Genomic DNA, 12998 nt, shown 5'->3' with positions numbered 1-12998 from the left:
AGATGTGGAGCCATGTTTGTAAAATGTTCCAGTGAAGTTGATTTACAACTCTCTTAAGTGTTGGAATTGTATTTGAAAAATGATCCCAGTTGACTTTGAACTCCTTAAGTTTTACAGTGGTTAAAAGAGAAACATGTTCTGATTCCATTTTAAAGAAAGCTCCATATTTTGTTTTCATATTCATACAAAAGTTTACTTAAATTTCCCAAAGGTTCAGGAATTTTGATCAAACAGAACTCCAGTGTTCAAGTTGTATTGCTAACATTATGTGTTGGTTGAAAGGAATCAAGCCAGGTTGGTCGCACTACTCCCAGAAAAATACAGAACTAATTTTTTTTAATTAACAAAAATGTTATCCTGTTTTGCCACATGAAATATAGCTAAATCATAATCCTTTAGTTAGTCCTAACTAGCAATAAAAGTCAAATTTTAATATTTAGCCAATTTTTGGAAATAAGGGCCAAAAACACATATTTTTAGGGTGTTTTTTTGTATGCTGTGACAATCAAGCCTAAAGACTTGTACTAAGACTAATTTCAGTTTATGCATTCTAATTTTTTGGAAAAGACAACCAACCATTTATTAAAAATAACATAAAAAAGTGAAAATTTGAGCAAAATTTCAGCATATACTCAAGATTTTGAATGCTTAGACTTGTTCCAAGTCTGATTTTTGAGACTCGATTGTTAGAAAACATGTTGAAAATGCATGTTTTTGGCTCTTTTTTCAAGAAATTAGTAAAATAGTGAACTTTTTCGTGTATCTCCAGTTAGGACTAAATGAATGATTAGGATTGAGCTATGTTTCATTTGGCGAAACAGGATAATATTTTTTTAATCCAAAAAAATTAGTGCTGTATTTTTCTGGAATGGGGAGTAGGTAATATGTTAATTTTTGCATTTGTAATTTGAAAATGTTATCCTGTGAATCTATACATAATGTTTTCTTTGACACCCGGGGTAGAGCATGAGGACTCTGACTTGGATGCCATCTGAATTGCAAGGCTTGCATTTTATAATAAAGTGGAAATGGGCATGAATAAGGGGGCTGATCTCAGAGAATCAATGAGCGTATATGCGGGTTCGATGAAGTAATCTTGGTAAAAGTGATTGTATACTAAAAAAAAAAAAAAAGGATTCAATTTGCTATGAAAATATCTGTGGAAACATAATTTCAATTTTGATGAAGATTTGTATTATTTTAGTCTGTAAAACGGATCATATAATATTAAAATGAAAACATTGCAACAGTTATGTTCATCTGGATTGTCAATTAAAACTGTTTGATGGAAATTCATACTGTCAAATCCATTTTTGGTAACATTTTGTAACAAGGTATGTTACCAAAAATGGATTTGATAGTATGAATTCCCATCGACAGTGTTTGAATACAAATAAGGTTGCAAATGCTTTGTTATGTATGAACTGAATTGAGTTGAGTTGACACTTGTTTCATGTAGTATTGATGGTTTCATGTAGCAGTTAATAACCAAATGACATCCGAAATTCAATACTACTTACCTCAAAATGGGTAACACAAATCACATGCCATGATCATATCTCATAAACCATGGGATGTTGTTCTATCCTATCAATGTTTGCATCACATTAATCTGCCATAGAAATGGCCATTATCTTAAATGTGTTTTATCCTCTGGTTCTAAGAAAACATGATCTTTGACTTTATTGTCTTATTTGTACTCAAGTCATTTGCTAAATCACAAGTGAAGTCCACCAGTTTCCATATGAACAATCTGTGTCTTCCGTATTAATAGTTCAAGATAAGCCTAATCGAAGTATCAAATTAAATGCTTTTTGCTGACAATAATAAGCTAAAATATGCATACTTACATCATTTACTTAAGGTTGGTCTGAACCCTGGAATTATAGAAACTTTCGGGCCTCATAACTTCTAAATTGTTGGTCTAAAGTATATAAAAGACTTGATAAGTACATCTGTGAGGTCAAATTTGGGCCAAAATCCCAAACTTTGAGAAATTTGCACCAAAAATGGTCAAATTTTTTTTTTTCCCAAATTTCAAATATTTTTGGTAAAATTGGTCAAAATTCAAAAAAATGAAAAAACGGGTCCTAGATATTTTGATCTAGTTTTTAAAATTAATAAAAAAAAAAATTGCCCAAGAATTTTTTTTTTTGTTACGATGCACTAAAAAGAAGTGGGCCAAAACCGTTATTTTTAGATTTTGGGCCAAAAATGGCATTTTGGCCCAAATTTGACCTCACAGATGAACTTATCAAGTCTTTGCCATTCTAAATATGTATACTTTTATATACTTTAGACCAACAATTTATGAGGCCCGAAAGTTTTCATAATTCCAGGGTTCAGACCAACCTTAATCGCAAGGAAGTTCATCAGTTTGCATGAGCAATCTGTGACTTCCTAATATTTCAAGTTAAGCCTGATTGAAGTATCAAATTGAATGGCCTTTTTTGGGCGCCCGCTATGGCGGCGGCCCCATTATTAGGCTTGACTTTGCAAAAACCTTCTAATTTCGGTCTTGCTAGATTTACTTCGCAATTGTTGTGCTAAAATTATGCCCATATGCCCAACTCAGAAATAAAACCACAATTTGCTTGGATTTGATTTTATTATTGTTTTCTGATATGCATGGGATAAAATTTTGTGCGTATATTCTTTGTTTAAAATACAAAATTAATGGACTTATAATAAAAATTCCTTTAAAAAAGGAATGTGGCGCCCAATGTGAACTTGGACGTGATATGGTGAATTCCATGGTGTGTAGATTTGGTATTATAATGATTTTTCTAGGGAAGAGTAGAAGATGATCAAATGCAAGAGAAATGTGTTTGATTCGGGAAGGTGTTCTGACAATCCAAATATAAACTTAGTCCACCTCAAATGACCTGTAACAATTTGTGATTGACATTACTTAATTCACCTCGGATGACTTTGATATGACATTCAACATTTTAGCACTTACACCAATCATATATCCATAACAATTTAACTCTTACAACTTCCTGTCAACTCTCTAATTTAAAACTTTAAATTTCTGTCTTTTCTGTCTTGTGCCATTTAGTACACTACAGTTTGTTACAATAATTAAGATAAGCAAACATTGCTGGATAGATAACAGGATTTAGTTATTTACTTAATCCAATCATGGAGTAACGGCTATATAGATTCTATGGTAATTAGCAAACAAAAGCCATCGGTTTAAGAAAGCTCGTTAATTGATCTTAACACTATGGACCATAAGAGTCTCATCCCAATGGCATAGTCCAATAACCTCAATTACATAATCATAGTGCAAAATTTGACCTCAAGTTGCAGAGTATGAGTTTGTGTACAAAGGATGAATGTACAAATGTATTAGGGTTTAAGAACTGTTCCCATGATAGATGAGCATGTTGTGGATCCTAGTGTATGGTCAAATGTCACCGTCTATCGGGTTCTAAGGCACACGGTAAACTGGTTGAACGCATACAAAGGTCAGGATTTATTTGGTGTTTTTATAAATCCTAATTTTGTATTTTAAACAAAGAATATACGCTCACCATTTTATCCCGTGCATATCAGAAAACAATAATAAAATAAAATCCAAGCAAATTGTGGTTTTATTTCTGAGCTGGGCATAATTTTAGCAAAACAATTGCGAAGGCAATCTAGCAAGAGTGAAATTAGAAGCTGTTCACAAAGACATGCCTATATTGTGGCCCCTCCGTAGAGGGCGCCACAAAAACACCAAATAACCCGTGACCTTTGTACGGGCTTAAACTAGTTTACCGCCTCTTAGAACCCGATAGACGGTGACCAACACTATGGACCACAATAGCCTAATCTCAATGGCATAGTCCAATAACCTCAAATAAACAATCATAGTGCAAAAGTTGACCTAACTTGCAGAGTATGAGTTTTTGTACCCAAAGTTTCAAAGTCATTCAATGAATGTACACATGTATGTTGTATAGTTGTCCTTGTTTAATAAGCAGGCAGCAAGGTACAGTGTATGAGTAGGCATCTTATCAAGATCAAGATAGTGATAGTGACATAACAGTTAACATGCTTATCTTACCAAGGTCTTATCTATCTGCATGGTGTAATTGAAATTACTATACAGCATGTACACGCTGTATCAAAAAGTTTGGTACCCAGCAGTTTTGATAGTTATTGAAAAGGCTGGTTCCTCCAAATGCAATATCGGGTCCCCCTTAAAATGATAAAATGATCAGACCATAAATCTTTTGTGACTGTTTATGACATTAATCAACAAATTATGCGGATCCTAGATGTGTCGAGGATGTTACGTTTATGAACAAAACGTTACGTTTGTATTTTCAATTTGTTGCTACGTGTATGTTAACAAATGAATCTTCTGTAACTTTTTTAAATTCTTCAATGCTAAGTATTCTTTTGGATATCATCAAATTGTAAATCTCTAGTCATATTTTCAGTGTGTTAACAACTATGTATCAAAGACGTTACGTTCATGTACAAAACATTAACGTTCTTATCTTGTAAACATTGTATACCCATAGCTACTTTTATGAAGAATGAATGTTCTGTAATTGTTTTTTATCCTTCATCTCTATTAGATTTTCAGTGTATTAGCAAGTAGATGATGTATATGTATCACAGACGTTATACATTCATAAAAACTTTTCTTTTGGTCAACATAGGCGTAGATCCAGGGTGGGGGATAACCTCCCCCCAATATTTTGCCAGGGGGAGCTTACTTATTTGTGTCTTCTATACTATCCATCATATACCCCCATGCATAACGAAATTCAACAATATTCAATATCCAAAGCAAAATCATCACTACAATATGCCCCAAAAACAGAACTCCCCCACACCACATAATCGCAAATTGACACGACAGCTTCATTCCAATTCAATTTATTTCATCCAAAACGGTCCTGTGATACACCTTCCCCAATCAAACACATTTGCATTTGATCATCTTCTACTCTTCCCTAGAAAAAATCATTATAATATCAAATCTAAACACCATGCCATGGAATTCACCATATCACGTCCAAGCTCACATTGGGCGCCCATTCCTTTTTTAAAGGAGTTTTTATTGTTTGCTGATACCAACTATTATTGAAAATAAAACAATGAGCTACAAATAAGCAAAAGAATTAAGGTACCAGTTGTGTTCAACCCCGTATATCTTAAATAAAGGCAAATATGTCAAAATTAAAACAAGCAGCGAATGTACTCTTTAGCTATGATTTAACACCTTATTTGTTGAAATTAGTTGAGAACTTTTGTGTTCTAATTAGTGAAAACATATGACGCTAGTTTTAACGTACTAATCAATGGAAGCATGTCGCTAGTTCTCTTGTTCGTGTACACTTTGTGTGCAAATCAATAGGGCATTCAATGGACCAAACTGCAACATTTAAAATGGCATCTTCCTTGGGTTTTTGGATCGTCCTGTCTTTATTTCTTGAGCAATTTAAAAAAATGAGGTCTTAAATTCAAGCTAAAAGATGCAGCTATTGCCTGCTGGTTTCAATTATGACATATCTGCCTTTGTTTAGAATATACAGGGGGTGAACATAACTGAGACCTTAATTATTTGGCTTACTGTATGTCAGCCTTAAAAATTTTGAGTTTATATTGAAATATCAAAAATGCATATTTGCTGATACCAAATAATCATTGAAAATCTTGACCATTTTGTTTTGGAAGCTTGCAAGTTTGTTTGTATTTATTTTGTAGATGAAATCATCTAGAAACATTTCATATTGCAGAGGTGTAAACATGGATTGCATTAAAAATTGCAAACCTGCACTGGCGGTGTGCATTCATTAAAAGTTTTTTCAACAAAAGGCAGCTGTGTGTTTAGACACAACTATTTGCACTCAAATCATGTCAAAATTTGTTATTGAAATAAATGTATTTTATCATGTACAAGTTGGACCTAAATCCAATGTTGTTTGTGTTGGCATTATTTTTTTTACAATATAGAACCCGGATCATCAAAGAAGAAGGATTATCAAAGATCGAGCACTACATGTGGGAGGACCATGAGATGCTTAGAAGAGCTGCTACGGAGTGTATGTGCAATATTGTTGTGAATGAGCAAGTAAGTATTAACCTGTTGTGTATGGTTTCCAGGCCACAAGTCATAACCTTAAGTTATTAGGACCATCTTTTATAATAGCTAATATTTATTTGAGAAAATGTTTGCAGGTAGAATATACTGAATTCTTTCAATAAGCCGCTCATGCCCCAATAAGCACGCACACCTAGTGACCTTTCATCTTGCAAAACAAGAAATTATTAAGAGCCCTTCGGATTAATTCCATTAAGCTTACCTTCCGAGTAAAGTTATGGTCTGCACGAAAGCATGCCAAAACTTTCCAATGAAAGTCCGTATACGGTAAAAACTCAATAGTTAGCATATGTGCTTACTATCGAGCGCTTTTTAAAACTCATTGGATCTCATTCATAATAGGATTTTCATGTCAAAATGCAAAATTTGAGGTAATTTGGACTGCATTATTACAATTTTGATACTGTTTTTGGCTGTGGTTGCCATTTGTATCAACAAAAAAGGACATAAAGGTCTCTAGCAATTGGTGGCATTCTAAAACTGAAAGGCCAGATCATATAGAGTTGGTTAATGATGAAACAATGAGAAAAAAGTTTTAATTTTAAATAAAGCACCATGAAATATGACTTGCTTATTCGCCCCGAGTGGGAATGAATACAGTACTCATGTTTCAATCTTACATTTAATGGATAATATCCATTGGATATTCACAGCAGAGTGCATTGAACGATTGTTTTACATGGCCATTTATCATGTGGTTTCCAACTTCGGAATTTCTGCTTCATGAAGTAACAAATTAAGAAATTCAAAGAATAATAGATTGATTCCTCATAATCTGAAGATGGGGCATTTTGATTGTACATGTAAACTCCTCAACAAAAGTGTGGAAAGTTTTTTCAAGCATCTGTATATCAAATTATTTGTGACATATTCATATTGTGTTGCATACCAATGGATAGCTACAATACTCCCCTTTACAATGACACCCCATTTGATACAATAACATTTTTCACGGCTGAGTACATGCCTTGTGAAGGTAGTGGGGTCTCAAACAGAATTTGCCAAATTGACCATTATTCTGTGCAGCAAGCTGCAATGCCAAATCTTCGACCTAATGCAATCCTCCACGATGACACCGCTCGCCCCACAGAGCCACGGTAGTCAACGACTACCTACAGGTACAGAATATGGGAGTAGAGCCAAAATGGCCTGCCATCAGGCAGACCCGGGGCCAGACCTCAACCCGATTGAACACTTGTGGGACTAGCTTGATCGTGCTGTACGTGGCAGAGAAGCCCATTGGCAACCACATTGAATGACCTGCGACGAATCCTTGTTGAAGAATGGAATGCCATGCCACAGTAACGTGTAACCAGGTCGGTTAGCAGCATGAGGAGAAGGTGCCTGACTATTGTGGCTGCCTGTGGTTTTTCCACCAGTTATTGAGGTTAGTGGCTAGCGTTGTTTGAGCACAGAATTTGGCAAATTCTGTTTGAGACCCCACTACATTCACAAGGCGTGTACTCAGCCGTGAAAAATGTTATTGTTTCAAATGGGGTGTCATTGCAAAGGGGAATATTGTAGCTATTCATTGATATGCAACACAATATGAATATGTCACAAATAATTTGAGATACAGATGCTTGAAAAAACTTTCCAAACTTTTGTTGAGGAGTTTATAAAACTCACTTTCCTCACCCTGCTCACGGTAGAAGTAGTGATGTAACAGGATATAATTACCATAGTATTGGCAATAAATAAATACAAGTTTTGAATGTTTTGCCCTGCACTACAAGTAGGCTGTACTCATCACCTGTCATGTCTGTGTATGTGTGCAATCATAGATTAAATACAATACCGCTCTTTTCAAAGACACTATTCGTATAGTACAGGCAATGCTCTGCAGGGTCTATTGTTCTATTGTTTCCGATTAGAGCGCTGACATATTGGAAAATGTTGCCAATCAATATTCATGAGAGTGTACATTCAACGTCCAGTTTTTGAAATTGGGTGACTTGTGTTTGGCAGGTGTGAAATACATCTGACTGGGCGTTTTAAGTACGTAACGAATAAAGGCATTGACATCATTGAATGGCTGCCCAGTGCTGTTATGTGTTTAGTTATTATATAGGCCTAATTATTATTAAACATATTCATCATTCCTTTCTTTTCCCTTCTCTGTTCTTATTCTTTCCTAGGCCTACACTTTATATCACTCCTCGCTCTCCTTGTCCCCTCTCACCCTCCCTCTCTCTATTTCCCATCATTTTCCTTATATTTCTATTTATCTACTTGTCTTTATTATATCTCTTCATTTCTCCCTTCCTCCAACCCTCTCTCATTCTCCATATCCCCTCCTCCCCTCTTCCTCCCTCCTCCCCTACCAAGACTTCTCACAGGGGTGAATCTGCCCCTTCCCAACCCCCCTCCCCTCATTGGGTACGCTACTATTTCTATACCAATCTCCTTCTTAAAATAAAATTAAATGGAAATTTCTTAAAAACAACCTTTATAGGCCTATGCTTATATACTTACATGTATACGTATAGCGATTACCATTATAGTGTAATATAGATATGTGGAAATGGCAGCCTTCGAGCTTCATACATTCTAATGTGTAATCGATCAGCAAGAGCATTCAATTTATTTAAATGATGCCCTAAAGTCAGGTGGGTGGTAAAGATGATTGCATCGACAGCTAAAGCCTCCTTTATAGACTTCAGACCCACACAAGCACACATTGGGATACGTGGGAACAATGGTACCACTTTACACATGACTGCACTTACACATGACTGTATTGTGGTCACTTATTGATACTCGCCTGTTGTGTAGAGCGTTAATATGATGCCGGATCAGTGACCAATTTAATGGCGGAACCCCTTTGTTAGAAACAATTGTACCACTTTTATGAATAGCCTGTCGCAAGTTCTAATCGGCATCAAACGAACAAAGCATTATATAATCTATTGCGACTCTATTTCTATTGAAAGCTCTTTGAGTACAGGTGTGAGTGATGTCAGCATAATTTGAATTTTCTATAGAATTTTGATCCAGGTCTTTATGCCTATTCTTTGATGATCAATAAATAAAAGCAATGTGTATTTGATCAGTGGAAATGAGAGAGAGAGAGAAAAAAGAAATAACAAATTCTGAACAAAGATGTAACACATATTAATATATTCACCTACATGTAGCTGTCTGTAGCTCACTGGATTTTGTTTTTGGATTATATGTGTTATGTGGTTATATCCGGGGCTAAACCATTGAATGAAATAGAAAAGAACAACCATAAAATATTTATGAAATTACAATTCAAGGCCAACCCTCCCACATGTATCAATTAAACTTTGATGTTTGTTGAGCCCTGAAGTTGATTTTGAGATATTTGGCCGGAAAAGGGTTTTTATTACTTCATTATTGTTGTCTGCAACATATTCATATAATTCCATAAACCATTAAACAACAATGCAGGGACTTACAATGAAGCAATTCACAGTAAGTTCCTTGTCCAGGGGAGTGTAGCAAACTCAATTTTTAACATGATGAGAGCGTACTAACCACTGCCAGGGTTGGAACCCGCAACTTCTTGCACTATAAGTCTAGCACCTTATTGATTGAGCTAACTTGACTGATATGCTATTAAGTGGAGCATGTTGTTTTCTTTTCCCTTTATTATTTTGGGGAGGCTCTTGTAAATAATTTATATGGTACCAGGTTATTCTTGATTGAAACCTCCTCCCTTTTTCCCAATGAAAATGTTACTTTTATGTGCTGCTAAAAATAATTCCATGCAGAATCTGTACAAAATCCCGAGATTAACACACTTTTGTGTTATGTGCAAAAAAGCGCAGTGATATAGAGTGAGCTACGCACAGGCACAACGCCTAGACGTTGATCCATAAGCCATGGCACACTTTACAGTGTTAAATCATTTTAGTATTTAGCAGTACAAAGTATGTGTAAAATGCTTTCCAAAAAGGAAAAGGTATGCTGTAATAAAATATGAAGAAACTGCCTTCTTACAAAAAGCCATACACCATAGGATGTATAAACAAAATGCTATGCACCATTTCAGGCCTTTGTCAATGTACAGTCATCTTTGTTCAGTTTTAAGGGGGTACTACACCCCTGTGGTAAATTCGTGAATATTTTTGCATTTTTCTCAAAAAATAATAACACACTGGTAACAAAAGTTATGTATATTATTGGGGCAAGGAATCCAATTACTACACTAAAATTTCAGTGATTCAAGACAAGCGGTTCAGTATATATGATAGGAATTGAGGTACATTATAGCGGTACCTCTTTTCTTATCATAAATAATCTAACCGCTTGTCTTGGGTCACTGAAATTCCAGTGTAGTAATTGGATTCCTTGCCCCTATAATATACATAACTTTTGTTACCACTGTGTTATTGGTTTTGAGACAAATGAAAAATAGACACAAATTTATCAACAGGTGTAGTACCCCCTTAAAGTAGATAGTTGGCAAGGTAAGTAGAAAGAAAACGGCATTGATACCCACGTACACTGCATCTTTGTGGACATTTTAGAGAATCGCAGGGGCTTTGATAGTATTTGAGTTTCATTTGTCTGTCTAGTTTGAAAGTAACACTTAGAGTAAATCAACAAATAATTGCAATGCTTTTATACTATAATGAAGAAAAAGTACAAGGATTTGACGAGTGCCTGCCATTTTCACTCAAACTGCCTGTCCAAAATTAGACTGACATTAACAATAAATTTCGCTTTCAAGAAAATTAATATTCCTGGCAAAGTACAGTGCGAACTGTGTCAAGCCATAATTAACTATGCAAGCCGTGGTGATTAAAGCAGAGCCACTGCTTCCTTGTAAGTAGCGTACATGTAGGCCTACATTGTCATGTTGATGCTTTGCTTGTTGATCATTGTGTCACCAGATCAGGAGTTATACAAATGAAAAGCCATTCAAACAGAAACACAGAGCTCTTGCTCTGTTCAATGGTTTATGGAATGATGTGGGACCGTAGTGGTCAGCGACAACCTGTAAAGTGTGCTGAGGCTTGTGGATCTAGAGGCGTTTTTTTGCATTTTTTGTTAAATCCATGCATGCACCATGAAAGTGCTGTGATCAAGCCAAATAAGTTGTTTCTTAGGAATATTGATTTTGAGATATAGCCAATAATCACTTTCAATTTTCTTTGTATTTTATTGTTTTGAGCAACACGAAAATGCCTATATCTTTAGAACTGTATATTTTCAAAATACTGATTTTGTATGGAAAATTCTGATTTTGTATGGAAAATTCTGATTTTGAGGTTTGAGAATACTGGAATGTGTTTTTCAAAGTTGGCAACCCTTGAAGATGTTTCCAGATAGCAAGATCGCCTGTGTGTTTTCATGCCATCATACAAAATACAGTTTTTTAATGAAAAATACAGCTTTTGGGGTTTCAGAATACAGATTTGATCCCAGAGGTTGGCATGTCTGATTTCAATGTACCTGAATGTGTCAATAGAATAAAAGATTCCTATATATAGTTAGGGGGAAAAGTTCACTTTGGTGACCACTCTCTGGCTAGTAAGGTTTGACGATTGATTCGACTTCTATGGACCATTTAGAAAAAATAGCCACCATGTCCCTCGCATTGAAAATCCGGCATTTTTAAGCTAGAGGCCAAAATCCAAAATGGCCGCCACCACCATTTTGAAAATGTAAGTTTTGAACCAGAGCACCTATAATCATCCACAAAGACACTTTTTCGGGTATGTCGAGTACAAGGATTCCGATTCTGACATTAGTTTGACATTACGGCATCATTTTCACCCAGAAATCCAAGATGGTGGCCGGCACCATCATGAAAAATTTAGTTTTGAACAAGAGGACCTTAAATCGTGTACAAAGACACTTTTTGGATAAGTCGACCACAAGGATTTCAAATTTGACATTACGAACTCATATTTACCCAGAAATCCAAGGGGGTGGCCGACGCCATCTTGAAAAAATAAGTTTTGAACCAAATTACCTAAAATCGTGTACAAAGACACTTTTTTCTGTAATTCGACCCCAAGAAATCCGAATCTGACATTAATTTGACGTTACAAAATAATTTTTGCCCAGAAATCCAAGATGGCCCCATTTGGTAGAGGGTAAATGTGATTTTTGAATGAGAGCAGAAGCATAAGTGTGTCATTTCCGCCTTATCTGGGGTTCATGTCCCTTATATGGGGTTTAAACTGCCTTATCGTGGGTTTACATCCCTTATCTAGGGATAAGGCGCCTTACCTGTGGTTTAGACGGCCTTATCCTGGGTTTACGTTCCTTACCTGTGGCTAAGATGCCTTAACCTTAGCATATCGCAGTCTAAACCCAGATAAGGCATATAAACCCCAGATAATGCGCCGTAACCCCAGATAAGGGACGTAGACCACCGATAAAGCAGTCCAAACCCCAAATAAGGCGCTTTAACCCTAAATGAGGAACATAAACCTAAGATAAGGCATCTAAACCTCACATAAGGTGCCCAAACTCTAGATACTGGTCGTTAACCCCAGATAAGGGTCGTAAACCTCAGATAAGACATCTAAACCCAAGATAAGGCGCCTTAACCCCAGATAAGAGACGTAAACTCAGATATGACAGTTTAAACCCCGATAACCCCCGGATAAGGGACGTACACCTCAGATAAACCAGTCCCAACCCCAAATAAGGCGCCTTAACCATAAATAAGGAACATAAACCTAATATAAGAGAAGTAAACCCCAGACGGCGCCTTATCTGGGGTTTAGACTGCCATATCTGAGTTTACGCCTCTTATCTGGGGTTAAGGCGCCTTATCTTGGGTTTAGATGCCTTATCTGAGGATTACGACCCTTATCTGGGGTTAACAACCCTTATCTAGAGTTAAGGCACCTTATGTGGGGTTTAGATGCCTTTTCTGGGGTTTATGTTCCTTATTTAGGATTAA

General features: G+C 35.9%; 1 protein-coding gene across 1 annotated transcript in view; it reads left to right on the top strand.

The window, feature by feature from the left end:
* LOC140144485 (protein unc-45 homolog B-like) overlaps positions 1-12998 on the top strand; it is a 166312-nt gene that overhangs the window by 69170 nt on the left and 84144 nt on the right. Inside the window, 1 exon segment of the mRNA XM_072166296.1 lies at positions 5962-6079. Coding sequence (XP_072022397.1) covers positions 5962-6079 — 118 coding nt within the window.

This window comes from Amphiura filiformis, unplaced genomic scaffold (assembly GCF_039555335.1).
Source record: "Amphiura filiformis unplaced genomic scaffold, Afil_fr2py scaffold_58, whole genome shotgun sequence".
Classification (NCBI taxonomy): domain Eukaryota; kingdom Metazoa; phylum Echinodermata; class Ophiuroidea; order Amphilepidida; family Amphiuridae; genus Amphiura; species Amphiura filiformis.
Note: the sequence above shows the minus strand (reverse complement) of the source record. Positions and strands in the feature narration are given on the sequence as shown.